This window comes from Phlebotomus argentipes, unplaced genomic scaffold (genome assembly GCF_947086385.1).
Source record: "Phlebotomus argentipes unplaced genomic scaffold, Phlebotomus argentipes genome assembly contig_5, whole genome shotgun sequence".
NCBI classification, from domain to species: Eukaryota; Metazoa; Arthropoda; class Insecta; order Diptera; family Psychodidae; genus Phlebotomus; species Phlebotomus argentipes.
This window is the reverse complement of record NW_026776165.1, coordinates 5,644,172-5,663,501: the sequence shown is the minus strand read 5'-3', so window position 1 is coordinate 5,663,501 and position 19,330 is coordinate 5,644,172. Positions and strand designations below refer to the sequence as shown.

General features: G+C 44.0%; 6 protein-coding genes across 7 annotated transcripts; 3 read left to right on the top strand and 3 right to left on the bottom strand.

Moving 5' to 3' along the window:
- Positions 1–113: 113 nt before the first annotated feature.
- Positions 114–705, bottom strand: LOC132256440 (NADH dehydrogenase [ubiquinone] 1 alpha subcomplex subunit 6). The gene is made up of 3 exons (XM_059752855.1): positions 573–705; positions 391–506; positions 114–333 (listed from the first exon to the last, which is right to left on the bottom strand). The coding sequence occupies exons 1-3, from the start codon at positions 703–705 to the stop codon at positions 205–207; spliced, it is 378 nt and encodes a 125-aa protein (XP_059608838.1). The 3' UTR covers positions 114–204.
- Positions 704–1,660, top strand: LOC132256437 (large ribosomal subunit protein mL64). The gene has a single exon (XM_059752851.1). The coding sequence runs from the start codon at positions 704–706 to the stop codon at positions 1,625–1,627; it is 924 nt and encodes a 307-aa protein (XP_059608834.1). The 3' UTR covers positions 1,628–1,660.
- LOC132256439 (ER membrane protein complex subunit 10) lies at positions 1,625–2,505 on the bottom strand. The gene is made up of 3 exons (XM_059752853.1): positions 2,163–2,505; positions 1,820–2,104; positions 1,625–1,756 (listed from the first exon to the last, which is right to left on the bottom strand). The coding sequence occupies exons 1-3, from the start codon at positions 2,460–2,462 to the stop codon at positions 1,670–1,672; spliced, it is 672 nt and encodes a 223-aa protein (XP_059608836.1). The 5' UTR covers positions 2,463–2,505; the 3' UTR covers positions 1,625–1,669.
- LOC132255873 (arylsulfatase I-like) lies at positions 2,504–10,464 on the bottom strand. Its single transcript, XM_059752044.1, has 3 exons — positions 10,456–10,464; positions 9,201–10,007; positions 2,504–3,571 (listed from the first exon to the last, which is right to left on the bottom strand). Exons 1-3 carry the CDS (start codon positions 10,462–10,464, stop codon positions 2,708–2,710), a joined length of 1,680 nt encoding a protein of 559 aa, XP_059608027.1. The 3' UTR covers positions 2,504–2,707.
- LOC132256433 (uncharacterized) lies at positions 4,422–19,323 on the top strand. Of its 2 annotated transcripts, none has more exons than XM_059752849.1 (3): positions 4,422–4,541; positions 14,072–17,014; positions 17,487–19,323. In XM_059752849.1, exons 2-3 carry the CDS (start codon positions 14,079–14,081, stop codon positions 19,105–19,107), a joined length of 4,557 nt encoding a protein of 1,518 aa, XP_059608832.1. In that variant the 5' UTR covers positions 4,422–4,541; positions 14,072–14,078; the 3' UTR covers positions 19,108–19,323. The 2 variants fall into 2 exon arrangements, with proteins under 2 accessions (XP_059608832.1, XP_059608831.1); XM_059752848.1 differs by lacking the exon at positions 4,422–4,541 and adding an exon at positions 11,781–11,885.
- Positions 10,853–11,997, top strand: LOC132256438 (uncharacterized). Its single transcript, XM_059752852.1, has 4 exons — positions 10,853–10,967; positions 11,047–11,088; positions 11,170–11,580; positions 11,658–11,997. Exons 1-4 carry the CDS (start codon positions 10,868–10,870, stop codon positions 11,861–11,863), a joined length of 759 nt encoding a protein of 252 aa, XP_059608835.1. The 5' UTR covers positions 10,853–10,867; the 3' UTR covers positions 11,864–11,997.
- Positions 19,324–19,330: the final 7 nt, after the last annotated feature.

Below are 19,330 nucleotides of genomic sequence, written 5' to 3'. Positions count from 1 at the left end.
TTCAGAGACTCTCTGAGATTCTCAAGATGAGAAAATGTCTGTGCTTTATATGGAAAATTACTCAAAATGTGGATAAATCCGTTGAATTTTCCTGTGAACATAACCTCACACTTTCTGGAACATATAATTTGTGGATTTTTTTCGCCATCCTCGCTTTTATTTACATTTTAACTAGATAATCAACATGTTATCTCTGGGAGCCTCTCAATTGTGTCCTGAGAAGAACTTCGAGAGGAAGTCTGTGGGTTTGGGCTCATAAGTTTCCTTGAAGTAGCGCATAATGTGGCCCTTTTGCTTCCAGATCTCTACGCTCTCCTTCAGTTCCATTTGACCCTGCAACGGATGCACAGATATTAAGCCGGAAAACACCAGAGAATCCAGGAAACTCACCTTGATGACTAGCATATCGATCACCCGGATGTCCGTGACGTCCTTGTTCTTCAGGAACTCTTCTCGCAGCTTCTCACGGCACTGCTCAATATTCTTGGGGATGTCGTAGTCCATCACTGCAATAAGCATGGGAAATGTGGTCAGAAAAGCCTTTCCGGATGGTGACATAACAGGGCGCTCACCAATGTATGGAATCTGGCGATACCAGGCGCGATAGAGATTGAAGACGCGCCTCCTGGCCTCTGATTTGTCCACCGACAGAATGGGGCGCACCTGTTTGAGCGTCCTCAACACCGCCTCGCGACTTTGAGCCATGATTCCGTGGGATTTTCGCGATTTTCTGTCGCTGCAAAAAACCAAAACAATGCAATTCCAAGATGGCCAAGCGACCGCAGCGACATCTGTCACGGTGTGCAACATAACCTCTCAAAAGATGAACAGACTGAGGAGTGGATTCCCCATTTTCCGGGACTTTTCCCTGTTCACGAGCTTCAGGAGGAGCTGCAAGACAGCCTCGGAGGCTGCGGTGATCCCGAGTGAGGAGACATCGGCTGTGGCGGAGTTTGTGGAGGAGGATGACGAGCAGGAGCAGAGAAGGCAGTTCATCGAGTCCCAGAGGAACAAATCTCGCCTCCTGAAGCAGCACCGGAACATCGTGCACGAGCAGCAGCCCTATCAGCGCAGCGAATCATGGGTGCACAACACGCTGAAGTACAAGAGGGCCATGTTTGGACGCTACGGGCTGGCCAGTGGCGTGGATCCCCGGATTTGCTTCCCCACGGCCGAGGAGCGCGCTGAGAAGGAGGAGTACGATCGCGTGGCCTATCCTTACACCTTGGAGCAGATGCGCACCAGGATTGAGGAAGAGAAGTGCGCCAAGGCGGAGAGAATCCGCCTGAGAGAGGAACAAGTGGCCGAGAAGCTGTCCAAGCTGGAGAAGTGGACGGCAGACTTCAGGAATCGCGTGGAGAAGGCCGAAGCGGAGGCCAGGAGGGTTAAGGAGCGTCGGGAGAGATTGGTAGAGGAAGTCCGACGTCACTTTGGCTTCAAGCTCGATGTCAGAGATGAGAGATTCAAGGAATTGCTGGCGCAGAAGGAGAAGGAGGACAAGAAGCAACAGAAGGAGGCGAGGAAGAAGGCCAGAGAGGAGAAGATAATTGCTAAGTTACTCGCCAAGGGTGCAGAGGATAAGAATCCTGAGAAGAAACCCGAGGAAACCAAGGAAGAAGCGAAATAGTTTTCGGGGAAATAAATTAGTCTATTCAGAGAATCTTGGGCTCTATCTTCCACCGCCGCCGGCTGCGGCGTCTGGATTGGTGGCTCCGGAGAGCAGAAGCAGGATGACGACAGGAACGATGTACATCCACTGGAAGAACAGGCGATAAGATTATACATTTTCATTACTTTCCCGGAAGGTATGAAAACTCACGTATTTGGCAAAGAATCCACGGTTGTCCTTCACTTCTCCACGCTCACGAGCCTCACGTTCTCGTTCTAGTTTCTGGATGAAGCTGGCTGTGTCCGGAATGGGCGCCAGTTCGCTCTGCTTCACGAACACTCCAGTCGTGAACTCTCCAGCAAATTCAGCGGTTAATTGCTCACCTTCAGCGCACGCTTGGCTGCCAGCCACAACCTGATGTATGCCAATCACACTCCCCAGATGATCCAGAGACACCCACAAGTTGTCCAGAAGGAAGTTCTTCAGCAGAAGACACTGCAAAAATCATCGTGTAATTCTCGTGACAAAATTCCAATTCGCCACACAGATTTACCGCTTTTGTGGAGGTGAACAGCTCAACAGGCTTTCCGGAAATGCCTTCCACTGTCGCTCTGAGCCTGTAGAAGCCATCTCTCCTGGCCAGATCCACCAGCTTTAGCCTGTCTTCCTCGGACAGCTGTTCTTGGCTGATGCGCGCGTGACCGTCGCTGCTCAGGCTGATGTTGCCCCTGAACGTGGGCCCTGACTCGTGCAGGAAGTGGTGGAGCTCAATGGTGGTCCTGCCATCGAAGAACGCATCCTGGGCGTCGCAGAAAAGGAAGAAAATCCCCACAGCGATGATTAACCTCAACATTTTCACAGACGATTCCTGACGTCACGAGTAAGTACTAAACCAGTGGCGCCGCTGGTGGCGAACACAATCCGATAAGGGTGAAATTCTGATGAATTTCATGAACACTTGGATAAAGAGTTAACAGGTGTTAAGATAACACCTCGTAGAGAAAATTTATTGTGTCGTATTACAAAAAATTTATTTCTTCAATTCTTAAGTCTAAATTCTCTGAAGTACAAAAAACGCCCCTTAAATTCGCAATACTGTTACATTTTGACTTGTTTTGAGCATATTTTGTGCTTATTGCATGCAATTAGAATCACTCCAATTGCTATAAGCGCGAGTAAAGTCCCCAGGCCGACTAAAATCCAGAAAAGATTATTTTCCGGTTTAATTTCCTCCTGTTTGACTTCCAATTCGTCCAGCCACCAAGTCCAGATGTTGCCAAATTGCGCGGGATCGCATTTTGGATCAGCTTTGGTATTTATCGGCTGCAGCATTGTCTCTGACAATTCATCAATCCTGTCTCTGAGACTCGCCACACGATCCTGATGATAAACAGCGACGTTGGATATCTCACAAGGATCAACGTCTATATTGAAGAGACAAGGCGCCTTCAATGGTTCACAGTCAATTTCCTGCAGATTCTCTCTGTCGCAATTTATTGCGGCCAGCTTTCTGATGTCCAAAACATCACTTGAGCCCAACTCAGTTTTTCTAAAAGAGCTGAGAATGCTCCATACTGGGCTATCCATAACTGTGCTTACATAGTCGCTAGATTGCCTTGGTTCGACCTTTTCTCCATACCATCCGCTCCATCTTCCATTCAATCTCGTTCCGTTCACATACTTCCATCCATTTCGCATGTAGGAACTGTATCCACTGATGGGATCGATATTGTGAAGCACTTCCCGTCTTGGACTGGTAGTGTTGCTACTTAGAGCCTCCCAAATATCGAATCCATCCGGATTGTCTAGAGATTCAAGTGGAATTCCGGCCAGATTGGCGAAAGTCGGCAGCCAATCGGTTGTGTGAATTAAAGTGTTGCTTACTCCATGTCGGGTTTTCAACAAAGGGCTCCAAATGACGGCAGGAACGTGAACACCACCTTCGAAAGGACTGTCTTTTTGCTGTAAATACGGAAAATATAACAGAGAAATTGTATTTTGAGTCTTATTCATTTTATTTACTAAAGGAATTGTTTTAATTTAAAGAGTAGAATCAAGAAAAATTGTCTGTTCAGTTCATACAGTGATGAAAATAAGCAACAGGGGCAAAAGAAATAGATTTTCCCTCCTCAACTTCTCCCTGTATAAGATTTCTGTTATCAAGAATCGTACCCAGATTTTCCCGGGATAATAAAATTTATCCCACTGTCCTAGAAAATACATCAAAACCTCTAAAATACTGTCCGAAAGTTTTAAATATTAATGCCAAAAAGACAATAAGTAATTAAAATACACTTTTTCGTGAGAATATCTATTTTTAGACCACTTAAATTCCAATTTATGTGTAAAATTTATTTGAATGTCAACAAAACTCATAAATTACGGAGAATTCATGTTATTTACGCATATAAAAGTGTTTTATGCGTGCAATAGGAATGATATTTCCATGTTTCGACAATAAAAGCGCTTAAAAGCAGATTTTACGCCATTTAAGCAGTCAGAATGGCGCGCTTTTGCGAACAATGCCTTTTAATTACTGCGTTGCTAATTAATTAATTACGCGGTCTAATTAATTACGTAATTAGTGGAGACAATGGTAGATTTTGATGGTATTTCGCGGAAAAAAGTCGTTAATTTTCACGCAGATCAATACTTTTATCCAAGGTGTGGTTTTAGCATAACTAATTAGCCACATCGCGCGCGCTCCAATACTAAAAATTTGAATTTAAACAATTAATGGCACGCCAACGGATGGCAGTGACAATTTCTGCCACTGACACATTAGTTTTTTGACATTCACCCTGACATTCACTGATAAGAAGTCGAAGGAGTATGCAGCGTCTGTCGTGCCGAAAACAAATTTTCATCGTAAAAAACCTGTTTAAAACCGTGGCTCAACAGTGAAGTGTGGCTGATCGGCGGCAACAGAACGGTGAGTTCGGGACATCATGTGCATGGGTTGTGGGAAGTGCGCTTCTGTGTGGAGATTTCGCGAGATTTGTGCCCAGCCACTCGGAATCCATTAGCCGTCGACCCGTAAAAAAAGTCAGAGTGGGAGCACCGCGAAAAAAAGTGACGCCGAATATGTTTGGTTAATTAAGACAGTGGTGGGGAGGCTGTGTCTTTTTCTACACCCATTTTCTACACCACCCACTGTTGAATGTGGTTTTTCCGCCTGACCAACGGTCAGTGGCCGTGCAATGTGGATAAACAATCAATTTTCTACGCCAAATTCACTCACTTTCCAACGGATTTTCCGCAAAGTTTGAAAATTCAAAGGCATCATCACAAGCCATTTTTCTACACGGAGCGTATTTAAAATATTTTCCCATGTAATTCAGAATGTGTGTGTGTGTGAAGTAATGTCGAAATAATTATACTCTATTGAATAATAGAGGAAGAAATTATTTTATTTCCAACACTAATTGGACCTCAATGGCGTTAATCAACCAATTAAAATCACAGCTTCTAGCTCGGCCCGAGGCAGAGAGTCAGAGTCGAAATGCCCAAATCACAGTGACAGACACTTCTTTGATTCATTAGTAAAGAAATAGCAGATGGTTTTTCTCTAATTCCCAGCTCTTGCCATCGACAGAGGAGGAGAAATGGGATGAATTAAAGGCAATAATGGGAAATAATCAAATTCTACGAGTGGGAAAATCATTAAAAAATGTTCTTTTATCCTATTTCTCAGTCATTAAGGCGCGGATAAGGTTGAAACTTCAGCATTTTATGGCTGATAAGAAAGTTTTTCCGAAGACAGTCTGATTATGTTTTATTTTCTCCCCTATTCTGGTCTCGTGAAAAGTCTGCTCAACTGCAAAATTTGCCTAGATTTCCTCCTTCCCTTTGCTCTCTCTGTCTGATTTTAATTATCCGAGGGCTCAAATGAAGGCTGCAAGGATGGGATTCCCTTTGATTCCTGTTTCACAAAAGTCTACTGAGTCAATGGCTCGTCATGTCATTGTTCTCTATTCATTATCTCTGAGCTGTTTGAGTCGCTTTTGGGTCGGGGGAAGTGTTGCTAATACCGCGTGCAAGAGGGAACCAAGGGTGGTTTTTCTCTTGGGTGAGGACAATGGAAATTCCAGGTAGGAGAAATTGAGAAAAGGATACTTTGGTCCCTTAATGAGTGTGTGAAGAGTACGGCAAAATTTCCAAACGTATTTCATTAGTTATATGTATTTTTTTGGTGTGTGTGTGGAAAAAAAGAAGATTCGTACCTGGGAGACAAATGGCGAGGGAAGAGAAATTGAAATGCTCCATGGTTTCACCCATATAAGAAGAAAGAGTCTCCGTCGCAAAGCGAGACGGCGAATGGATGGAAAAAAGGTCCGTTAAGCGCATGTAAAAATATGGCGGTAAAATATATCTAATTACATATGGAGAAGGGCATGTAAATGAGAGGCGCGCTGTGTAGAAAATCACGAATCGCCGCGATTTCGCGGGGTTGTTTTGCTCTCTTAATTGTCCCGCGAAAGCCGCGAAACAAAGGCGAGAGAACAGGGCCTGTTGGGGGCTTTCAGCAGAAGAATTGTGAGCCACAGCAGCGCTTCGAGAATGACGATACACACCAGGCCGAGAGATCATTGTTCTTCGGGCGGAGAGCGCTATAGATTGCTCTCACGACAGCGTAATCAGAAAGTGTAATCAGAAGGTGGTGAGACGGCATGATGCCAGTGATGGCGTGCGTGAGCGGGACGGCCTGGTTTTTGTTTAACTCCCATGCAACTCATCGCGAAAATGTATCTTGTTGGTCTCACCAACCAATACGGAATGCCATAAAGGAGTAGCGATTTTATAAGTGTGACACCTATTTTATTCTTCATTTTTTTTTGTATGTGCTGCGCTCGCCGACTGGCGGGGGCAGAAGAGAGAGGGGGAGGAGGATGAGACGACGGCGCAGGAGAGACGAGAGAAGACGGGAAAAAAAGAGTGAAGAATAACAATCATCCGACGTTTTTTTCCTTCCCTTCTTTTCTGCACTAAAAAGAGAAGGAGACCCTTCTTAATAACGTGTCTTTTTATCGATTCGCCTTGTGTATTCTGATATATGGAAAATACTCCGGGAGAGGAGTATTGATTGAATATGAATATGTTGGGCCCTTGAAATTGCACGGGATCCTTCATGTAAAAATTTCACTCCTTCACGCAGCATTTTCGCGTGTGACTCTCAATCAAACATGGAAGGCGGCTTTTGCGCGTGAAATTATTTTAATTGCAATTTTTCAATACACCAACTCACACGTCGCCATCCAAATAGTTTGTCGTGCATTGTTAATTCACTGGTGCGTCTCATTAATTATTATCTCACCGGAAGATTAATTAAAACACCAAAAAATTAGAGAAACAGAGAAAAAAGGTGTTGTCAAAGGTGTTGAATAATTTTTTTTACTAATTATCGCAAAATCATCGTGAAATCAGTGTAATATCTGCATAAATGTAAGTATTTTCACGGTTTTTCCATCTTTTCTTCTCCCTGAGATTTTTCCTCAGTCAGAGGAAATCGAACATTTTTCTCAGCAAAATGTAATTTTGCTCTCGCGACAAAATTGGCGAAAAAGGGGAAGCGAGAAAAGATGTCGCGTGTGTTTCACCGGAGATTTGCATGACGTCGTAAAGTGGTGTAATTAAAGGATTATTCTACACCACTAAATTTATGACAACCGCACATTTTGTTTCTGTGTAGAAAAGATGCTTTTATTTGTGAAGCGTAGAATGAAACGTGTTTTGCCGAATATCATACAAATTGATGCTAATTAATTTGATAATTAGTATGAATATTAATTTTTCTGCGTCATTCTGCATTTCTGAACTGGTTTTCTTGTGAGTTTCCACAAAAATTTGCTGACGTACTTAAAATATCACGAAACTCACAGTAATAATTAAAATATGGAGGAATTTTGTGTAAATTAGCATAAATTTTTTTAATCTCTTTTCTTTTATGGGTAAAAATTATCTTGAAATCCAAATTTGACAATAAATTGCAAAAAAAACATCTTTTTGTTTTACTGTCACTGCTTTAAGCGTTTAATAATGACGTATGACTTTTCCTATGGAATTCCTTGAGTTTTCAGTCGATATTCTTGTGACAAATCATAAATTAATCCTCAGCAACAATAAAGTTTGAAATTGAAGTTCAAAAATGTTTTTTTAGTCAAATTTAAATCTAATTAATCTCGATATGAGAGAAACACTTGAGAAACCTGAATTTTCTTTACGTGAAAACGATAGATTACCAGCGATTTTTTGGCAAATGAACATGCAAAATGCCCTCCCTTTTTCTACGTGTCGTGAATCAATCAATTGAGGGAAACACATTTACAGTACGGCGAATGAGACCCGACTATTTGCCGAATTCCTCCCCAACACTGTGTGCCACTCATAATACATTTTCTCCTATTTCGGGAGGAAAATGAATCAGTTATGGATGATTTTTTATCGTTTTGTTTTCCCGTTTGCGCATTTTTTCTCGCTCATCTCAAACAGAGTTCGTTTTTTTTTCGAGGGTTGCTTGGCCGACGACGCGCTTTAATGAAAAATCAATAGGCGAAATCCATAAATGAGGGGTTGGGAGAGGAGGAAGAAGTGTAAAGAGAGGCGGACGACGAAGGAGGGCCGTGGGTTGCGCTAAAAAGGCGGTGATTTTAAAATGTTTCACACATCTCTCGAAGCGACTTCGCGCGCGTCTCCCTTTTTTCAGTATTTTATTGTCCGCCGCCGAAGATGGGGCCTCGCGAGCGTGTCTCATCAATTGTGATAGACTTCTTTCCATGAGTTTTGTGCACTCCCTCATTTCCTATGCCTTATTGATTTGTTTGGCGTTCTTATCGCCCGATGTTTGCTTTGAGTGTGTCTGCGGTGTGTTCTTCGACAACGTGGCCGGCCAATTAAAGCATTTTGTTCTACAAACATCAAAATAGATATCGATGTAACCGGCGTGAGTTGTAAATTGATGCCTTTCTAACATTTATTACCGTGTGCAGTTTGTGGCATTTCCAGACCTTGCGAAGGGCCATGAAATGTAAAATGCAAACAGAGCGCACTGAATTTATAATATCTTGTGTTCACGTGATTTTTTCTGCATGTTTTTCACGTCAATCACGTAATAGAAGCGCTCAAATCAGTCAGAAATATCATTGTCTAGCATTCAGTGCTGTGAGATGAACGAAACAATCATTTTCACTCATTACACGTACGCATTATCACCTTGTTTTAGAGGAATTAGGATTTCTCCAAAATCCCAGGGCGTTCTTAAATGGTTAAAAAAAAAATCAGTCTTTCTAATTTTCATAATTGCCCTTACTGAATGTCATCGACTTGTGTTTAGTCAATTACACAGAAATGACGTGAATAGGAAATTCTTCCAACTTGCTGGAAATGCTTCTTCAAGCGCTTGTACTCTTTACCCAACCAATTAGTTGGCATTAGCGTCCAATTAGTTCTTGAAGCGCAATTGATTGCGGTTCTGAGAGACATCGCAAGAACCGTACGAATGATTTTGTGCTGCGCGCGTTGTAATTTCCATGGGTAAAAGCCCGGATTTTCCCGGGCTTTCGCGATGTTTGAATGCCAACGCCCCAATACTCACCCCTCGCAGTGGCCAATTGGAGGCTGTGGTGGCGTGGAGGCCTTGAGTCGGTCCCCCATTGTCCGAGTAGAAGAGAATGATGGTGTTGTTGAGCATCTTGGCGGTGTGCAGAGCATCGACAATGCCCGCGACGGAGCGATCGAGGGCCGCGACCATTGCGGCATAAGTCCTCCGCCGCTCCCCCGCGATGTGCGACATTTGCCGGTGATCGCGATGCAGGGCCTGCAGGGGATCGTACTCGTTGGCGGCGTGCGGGGCGATTTGGGCGAAGAAGAGAAACAGTGGACCCTGGGCGGGTTCATGGTCGCGAATAACCTGAGCGGCCTCCTCAGTCAGTGCATCCGTCGCGTATTCGCCCACACGGCCGCGATACACTGTCGCATTGCGGCGGAAGTCGAAGCCACTGCCGTAGGGCTTGTTCACCATCTTCAGCGTGTAGTCGAAGTAGTCAATGTAGGGCCCCAGGAAGCCCACGTGCGAGTCGAAGCCCCGCTCGGTGGGGATGAAGTGGCGGCGCGCCATGCCGAGGTGCCACTTGCCCACCAAGTGGCTGCGATAGCCCGCCCGCTTCAGGTACTGTGGGAGGATCTTGAAGCTGGCCGGCAGGCCCCAGGGCTCGTCCGACGGGATGACGTAGTGCTGCATGCCCAGATGGATGGGATGCTTGCCGGTCAGCAGGGAGGCTCTGGAGGGCGTGCACAGGGCGGGTGCGTAGTGCCTATTTAGAATCAGTCCCTGGTAGCCCAAGGCATCAATGTTGGGGGTGGGAATCTCGTCGGATCCCTTGAAGCTCACGTCATTGGAGCCCTGAAGCAATATGCAAAACAGACAGATATTGTAATGAAGAGCAAAAATGTCTCAATTTCTATGGTCTTTACTCGCTAAGTTTTCATTCATTTTAGGGAAAAAATAGAAAAAAAAATCGGGAATCTAAGGACTAATTATTCTGTATCAAACCCTTTTTTCCCCTAAAATTGTATTAAAAGAAAAATAGAAAATTGCACGAAATACGTATAAATAAGTGTCGGTAAGTTATTGAACTTAATTTTAGAGGAAAATAGGACAAATGTTGCCTAATTAGTCCCTTGATTATTGATTTTAACTATTTTGTCCCTAAAATGGTTGATGAGAAATACAAATTAACTCCCTTAAAACTATAAAATTTCATACAAAATAATCAATATGTTCAATACGTGTTAAACATTTCATATTTCATAAGCTTCCTTGTCAATAAGTCTGGATTCTATTGCTTTACATTTCTCATAATGGAAGTGAAAAGAAAAATCTTATTCTTAAAATAGACAACAAATAATAAGAAAATCCACAAGAATTCTGGGTCAATTTACTTTATTATGCAATCTTCGCAAAGCAATGTTCTGTTATCTTTGCATCGCATACGATAAAGCTTCTTAGACAATGCGATGTAAATAACCTCTTGATGAACGTGTACAAGAGTTCCTGAAAGTCTTATCAGTTGGACGATGAACTTGATCTTGGTCAAGCACTTCTGCAGGTCTGCAATTGTGCCGTCTTTCGTTGCGAAAATTCAATATGCAAATATTCTAAGATCACCTGATCAAATATTAATCTCCGTTCAATGCTGTAATTGCTCAAAACCACTTTGTTGACTCAAATGGCTTTGATTCATTCTCGCCTCTGGCTATAAAATGGCACTTTTAGCGCTGCAATTGCAGCAGTTCGCCTTTAGAGCTAGGATAATGTTTAAAATAATCTTATTTGTGGCTCTTGTGGTGGTCGTGGTGCAATGTTAGTGACTATTTTTATTTATTTTCTGTTCTTTTTATTATTTTCAGTTTTAAGTTTCCTTCATTTATCTCTTTTCCAGGCGCTAGACCAGCCATTCCAATTAATAAGCAGGGAAAAGATTGTGAGTTTTCTGCTTATTTTTTCTTGATTTCTATGATTTTGTTATGATTTATTTTTTGGGTTCTTTTATTTTCTTGATTAGTCCCTGTTCCAACTGCCGACGAGAAAGTCACTGATGACTACTTTGACGATCGATTCTATCCTGACATCGACGATGAAAAGATAGGCGTGCGCAAGGATAACGGACAGGGATCCAAGGGTGGATCAGCGTCACAGAGTCGTCCTCCTGCTCCTGACAAGAGTCCCGGAAAGACTAATGTGTCTGATAAGAGGGCCGATCCCCCAAAGGCTTCTCCGTGTGACAGAAAGTCAGGCAGGAAGGGTGTGAGAGACAGGACAAAGAATAGAGAACTCGTGATTGATGAATCTACAGCCAGAGTCAGGCAGAATAGTCAAGATCGTAAGCAAAATCGGCCAGTTCAGCGAAATCTTCAGAGTTACAAAGACGCACCGGCCACATATGTGTTCAAATCGTATGATTTTCGTGAAAATGGTGAGATTCTGACCGCGTGTGACCTTTTAAAAGCCATCCTAAGGGTGTGTAATTATTTTCTTCTCCCCCCCAAAAAGGCAGAACGCCAATTGTGAAGCTGTTCGAAACCAACAAGGCTGAAGAGGTTATTGCCAAAGGCGGTCGGAATGACGAGTATGTCCTGGATATACTTGATGGCAAGCCTTACAAACTGAGCCTGAAGATGGACGCCACGGGGACAGTGACGGTCAGCAATCCGGATCGCGAGAGGATTGTGGGTCGTCTCAAGACGTACAAGGCGTAAAAGAATGCAAATTAATCATGAGGTGCTCTTCTGCTCTTTATCTACACACCTTCTCCTTTTTCCCCCCTCAACATTCTCCCCTCGCTAATAAATTTGTTGCTGAATTGTGCGCAGTTGACTTGAAGCACATCTAATCCCATATTTCATTTGGCAATTATCACAAAATCACTAATTCGTGGCCCGAAAGATGATTTCCAATGCTCTCATTTCGGGCGGAATTAACACTTCCCCCCCGAAAGCTTTCATCATTATAATCATGTGGCCAAATTCGGGAAACGGTTTCTAATTTTCTTAACCGCCATTATTTAGTGCCTTCGCGCAGCGACACATCACAGACGCGACGTTGTGTAAGTTTTCTGCGCTTCAGCGCGCTGTTGCGCAAGGAATTGCGTGCACGCGGGAGGATAAGTGCAATTGCAGTCACAGAGTGTGCTAATTGAGTGCTCGTGGTTCGATATTTGGATAAATTTGGGCCACTATTAGATGGTGTAATTACTTTTTCAAGTGTCATAAAGCTTCTTTTTTCTCTAAGGAAAAGTTTAAGGAAAAACTTATTATCGTTGGCTTTGTTAAAGGTGATTTAGTGTTGATTCTAATCAACACTAATTTGAGACACTGATTCTATTCAGTGCATTCAATTTTTCCACCCTGATGACGACATTGAATTTCGTACAGAAGCTCTTATATCACAATTAAATTGCTCCTTGAAGAATATTTTAGTTATCTGCGATCTTTAAAGCGCCAGAAATTTTCCCATTATCAATAATTAACGTGATAAAAACACACTCGAAGGCAATAAGAAGCAGACAACACTGAGATATAAAATTGTTTGATAACAAGTTGTTTTCTAACTTTCCCTAAAGCCGAATAAGTGCAAGTAAAATAATTATTCCACACATTTTGTTATTCAATTTAGAAAGTCCAAATCACATTAGCCGGTTTTCCATTTCCCTCAAGAAGACATACTGACCAGATCATCTGCCAAAATCACCACAATATTGGGCCTTTGGCCGCTCTGAGCGGCAGCAAACTTGCCCGCGAGGATCACAAGACACACCACGAGTAGCATCACGACTGATGTTTTAGCACGAAAAAGAATCCACAAAGACCAATTAAAGCGAACCGCGTTTATGGAGAGATTGTCTGCGACTGATCGGCAGCTCTGGCACTCCGAGAATTTTGTCACGGCAGTCTGGCTAATAAATTTAATCCGCGACGCTTATCGTTGGGAGAGGCGATAAAGCGCTCTTTAGAGAGAGACTATTTGCTGACCGACTCGTGAGGTGCACGCGTGTGATTGAGAAAGGCTGTGAACTGTGCAAATAATCACCCCCCAAGATCGCGATCGCGCGCGCATGCTGATGACCTAAGGCAATGCCAGGCGGAGAGACGCTCTGGCGCCTCCGGGAGTGACGCAATGGTTGTGATTCCGCCGCGAAAAGGCCAACAGCGCAAGATCACGTGAGTGATAAACACGCCGCGAAGTCGCGAGAGAAGTGCCAAAGAGGAGTCCCCGAAGGCTGGCGCCACTTAGCGTGTTTTGACTCAATTTGCAAGGGTGTGAGCCTCGCTGCGAAGGAGGTTAATGGGATTATCAGTTTGCAATGGGATCACTTGGTTGCGCAAAGCGTCGCATATTTTCGGCCTTGAGTGGTTTTGTTTTTGGTGCGAATGCGGCGATCTTCCGTGGGACGCCAGTGATCTCTGGCGCGTGGCCTTGCTTTTGGCGGGAAATGGTGAGGAAAGGCTTGAACTTAAAGAATTCAGCGAATTAATTAATTCACTTCTCACCAGTTAATTAAGGTTGATCGCATAAGTGACACTTAATTTATGAATTTATTCAGCAAAAAGTGTCATTTGAAATTCATAATTCTACGGATGATTCTTGAAATAAACAAACACTAACTAAAGTTGTTCATTGATTACTTGTAGAAGACTTTTTTGGGTTTTTCTGACTGTTTGAATATTAAAAAAAAAACCCCACAAAGACTGGATAAACTAAACAATCAAATGGCTTAGAAGGAAGAACATTTCTGAAAATAATCTTCACAAGAAGATTGAATAAAACTAACAATCTCAACTCACAGTAATACCTTCAATTCCCTGCTTCTTTAGTCATCAATTATAGTTATAATTGATGGTTTTTCTGCGTAATTTCACTGCTTAGAAAATGCCATGAAGCTAATTGAGCCTCTTCTTGTGTTTCAGGTACAAAATGACTGATGAGAAGTATCGTGGTATAAGTTCCTTACTTGGTTGTGAATATGACTCGGTGGCGGTCAACGATGAGGAGTCCAGCAACACGTTCCACCGTGAGTTGCTGCTGCACTTCTGCCTGCGCATGTTGCATCTCAAGTGTGACAACTTCGCCGTGGGCTTGCAGGCCACTGACTTCCCGCAGTTCCACGACATCGTGATTGAGTGCGAGGTGGAGCGACGGCGATCTGTGTTCTTTCTGCATGTGGAGCACTCGGCCAGGGATGGCCGGGTGGCGCGGGAGCACCTGAACAGCAATGTGGAGAAGCACGAGGAGGTGGCAGATCGGGAGTTGTGGTCGAGATTCCATCTGGATCAGTACTTTAGCGCTGTGTGGGGTGAGAAGTTCTCAGAATTGCGACAAGACTTCCGGAATCACAGCGTCAGCAGACACTTTGTGCTGCTGACGAACCTGAGGCTGGAGGAGGATGTGAAGACGGTGGAGTGTGAGGTGGGGAAGCATGACAATTTGTTTGGCGAGATGAGCGACGAGGGCGCGAGAGTTGAGCTGCTGGACAATCCCTTCAACATCTCGCCCATCACGTCCAAGTTCTCACCTGAGCAGGTGGTGAGGTTCGATCCGGGATACTTCCGGAACAACTTTGCAATTGTGTCGCAGGCGCCGAGTCTCGTGGATTTGTCAATTATCAACTATGAGATCCTGAAGAGTTTGGTGGTGTCGTACAAGTCGCGCAGCTTCATGCGGATTCTGAGGGAGGAATTGACCAGGGCTGTTGCGGTGAAGAGCAGCGACTCACGCTGCGAACGACGGACTCTGTTCAAGGAGACCTTCATCCGGATACTCTCAGAGAGTCTCCTGCGAGCTGATCTGTCGTCAATCTGTGGCAATTTCACGAAAGAACTCTCCAATTGGGTGAAATTTCACACCAACATCTTGCAAGATCTGGCAGAGAAGCTGGAGGACAAGCGAGTGTTGGTGTATGAGGAGCACAAGAAGCTCTCCTTCCTGAAGATCTACGAAGCACTGAAGATCAAAATGCCCGAGATTTTGCTCATTCCCTCATCCAAATTGAAGACATCACATCGAAATGCTCTTGAGCATTATGAGAAGAAAGTGATTCTGTTCATAGATGATGATGAAAATTTCGAGCATTTGCTGAATAACTACTCAAATATCATCTTTGTGGTGGGAAAGAATACAAATGTTGAGGTGATTGTGGAGAATTGCATTCTTCAGGTGCCAAAGTGTTCCTTTGAGGAATTCACAGAGGCCACAAAGGAGGAATTCTCAAAGAGAGATATGAAATTACAAGAACACCTCATTCGATTGTCAGCAATTCAGAATACAGAGAACAGAATTTATCTTCACCTGCTCAATGACATCTTCGAGAAGATCAACAAGAATGAGATGATTGAATTTGGACGAAGATTGCCACGGAGTAAAATACCAAAACCCTACATTCAGCGTCACTTCACGCTCATCTACGATATGTTCAAGTTCGTGAAGTTCGACACAGACATCATGGGCAACTTCAGTGAGACGGACATCTATCAGAACTTCCCCAATTGCATCATCAAGGGTGATCCGGGCATGGGGAAGACGTCAGTGATGCTGAACATTGCGAAGAACATCAAGAATCTCAATCCACACTTCTGGGTGGAGTACATTGATCTCAAGTGCTATCTGGGCATCTTCTCAGAGAAGCTCAAGTCGATCTCGTCACAAGAATTCTCCCACAATGAAGCCAAGATGTTTCTGCTGCAGCACCTGATCTCACTGGGACCGTGTCCGGAGATTGATCGTGATCTCCTGGAGTTGTATCTCACGTATGAGGACAAACCCGTGATATTCCTCTTCATAGACAGTCTCAATGAGATTCCCTCCATGTATGAGAAGTTGGTGGTGAATCTGATTGAGAAGCTGAGCGAAATGCGGGTGAGAATCTTTGTGGCGTGTCGCAAGAACTGCAAGGAGATCCTCAGTCCGCTGAAGAGCTTCATTGAGGCTGAATTGGTGCCATATGACTATGCACAGCGGAAGCTCTTCCTGCAGCTGTACTGGCGAATGACACTGGGTCTGGCTGATGAGGACATGGAGGACTTCATCACGCACTTTCCCACGAGATTTTACGAAAAGTTCCTACCGGGTGTGACAATTCTGGAGACACCGCTGTATCTCAAGTACATAGCGGACATCTTTGCCCAAGACTGTGAGAAGTACTGCCAGAGTCGGCAGTCAGGAGGGATGACAAAGCAGTTTCCCAACATCAACATGTGGCATGTGTTCACGGAGATGCTCAAAATGAGTGTGAAGGAGGACGAATTGAGGGATATCACGAAGATCTACACGACAATTGCCGTGAGAGAGCTGGAATACGACAGTCTCCTGCCAATCACGGAGGATGTCAACAGGGATCCCAACCTCCTTGGCAGAGGCTTCGTCACGCGCACCGACGATGGGAAGTTCATCTTTGCCCATCGCACCTTTGCCGAATTCTTCGTGGCCAATGCCCTGATCGATGAGACTGAATGCGTGAATAAGAGTGTCGTGAAGTATTTGTCGGAGTTCAATTTCGATCACGCAAAGGCCAAATTCATCTATCACTGCATGATAGGACGAATTGAGGCGCGAGCATACAACTTGCCCAACAAAGATCAACTCTCCGACACCTTTGACTACTTCATGGAGTTGTTCAAGGAATTCCTCAAGTTCACGTGGATGTACTACATTGTTGACATATCGCAGATCTACACGTTCATTGAGGAACACTTCACGAAGCAGGAAATCCAGACGTTCAACATTGAACAGTATTGGGAATGCTACGTCACTGGCTTCCAAACTCTCACACTGGCTCAACTCATGTTCCTCGTTGAGACCTTCGACAAGTTCAATGAACCCGAGATGGTCAACTACATCCTCGTGCAGATCTTTAGGTGAGTAAGATGATCTTTTTCCGCCATTTTGAACATTCTTAAAACATCTTTTCCTTATTTGCTCAGCCATTATGGTATTGATCGGGCTCAAATTTTTATGTGTTATAGCTGAGATCAAGACCTTTCCAACAACACCCCACTTGAGGGTTTTGATGCTTTAGGAGCGGAGATGTGGAAGGTCAAAGTTCACACTTTAACTGATCTATATCACCGCTATTTATCAACCGATTTCGATCATCTCTTCGCCAAAGAATGTGTCTCGACGTACTTTACTAGATCACAGTCACGATCCGTCTGTGACGTCACACCGAACGCCGCCATATTGAATTAAATTTGATCTTAATAATTTTGAGGTCATTGGAAAGGTCTTGGAAAACTCTACAACTATTTAGAATAATAGAAGTTTAGAGACGCAAAAGTCAATAATATTGTTGTGCCACTTGCTTATCAAGTCCTTATCAATTCCACACAGATACTTCGTCAGCCGCAAGACTGAAGAGAATGACATTCCCTTCCTGAATGAGCTTCATAGTCAAATGGTGAAGAGATCCACGCTGAGCGAGGAGGAGTTCTTCGTGCACTTCAAGGCGTGCATGAAGGAGTGCGCTGAGGATCGAATATTGCGTCAGGATCTCATGTTTTGGTACTTCAGGAAGCGCAACATCACGCAAACCATCAACATTGCCAATGTGCTGAAGATGAAGTATGAGGACAATTGGAAGCTGGAGAACTACGATATGCACTTCATTGCGTATTTGAGTGAATTTGAGAAGCGCGAGAAGAACTCCGAGCAGTTCATCCATGAGTTCTTTGGTCTCGTGGGTGAGGAGAACTTCTACCAGTTCCTGTCCAACTATGACGATGTGGAGTTCACGCGGGACACATTCGTGAGGATTGCGGTGAATGTGGCGTTGAAGAGGGACTGGAAGCTCTGCGACACGGATGGCAATTCGATATTGTTTCAATTTTGGAGAAATCAGCAAACATATCTCTTCAGTGAATTTATCAAGTGTCTTCCACGTGACAAAATTGAAGAATTGACCACATGTCCGTGCTTCGGTGGTAAATCCTTGATTGACTACTTTCACTCCGACGACAACAAGTTCTACGAATTCGCGGCATACACAAAGTACGTGTGTGACACACTGGGCGAGTGTGAGCTCCATAAGTTCCTCACACCATGCAAGGGCAGCCTCAATGTGCAGAAGTCCATCTCCAATGATTTGATCTTCCTGCGGGAATTGTCACTGGAGGTGGGCGATGTGGGCAGAAAGACGCTGCAGAGCCTTGTTTATGCCTTCTGTCGGGACAAGATGACCTGGCAGGAGACCACAAAGACACGGATAAAGTTCCTATTCGAGATCGCACGCTTCATCTCCAAGTACAAACTCGAGGTGACGTTCGATCTCATCTTCACTTACCTTAACACACACGAGCCGTGCAATGATGACAAGCACGACAATTATCTGCACGCCGAACTGGCGGAGATTGACGACAGTGGCAACAATCCACTGCTAATGGCCGGCTTGTGGGGCAATTTGCAATTCCTCCAGAGTCTACTGAAGCTCATCACGCGCAAGAAGTTCATCGAAATTGCGAAGCAACAGAATTGCAATGGGAAGAACTTCTTTCACTGCATCGCAAACTTCATTCTCCCATCTGTGAAGTATTCTGTATACGATGTGATTCACATATTCCTGCTGGAGCGAAATAATGGCAATAATGGCACACTGACCAAGTTGCTGATGCACCAGGACAGTCGCGGCAAGACGCCCTTCCACTCCGACATGCTCTTCTTCTGTGCATTCATTGACTTCGTGTCGGAGGAGGCGCTGTGCGATCTGTTCAAGATGCAGGACGACAATGGGGAGAATATCATGCACTATATGGTGAGAGATGACAACTTGTTCCTAATATTTCATAAGTATCTCAACTCAGCCATCACGGAACCCATGAAGTCTGCCCTGAAGACGAGCAATGCCAAGGGCCAGACACCCTTCTATCTCCTGAGTCGCGTGTACGAGTCATTTGCACTCAATGCGAAGAAGGAGAAGATGTATAAGAAATTTGATAGATTTTTGTATGGAAACTAAGGACACAGATGACAATTTTTATGAATTTATTAGTATTCAGAGATGATGATGATGAAAAACACTGTGCGGCTGAAATATGGAAGTTAGGACAGTGCGGAGAAGATATTTGTGTATTGTGAGTGAATACAGTAAATTTATTTTATATGTGAATGCATTCATTCAGAGGAAGAAGAAGGAAGAAAAAACAAGTAATGTAACGAGAAATTATCAAAATAAACGCTTA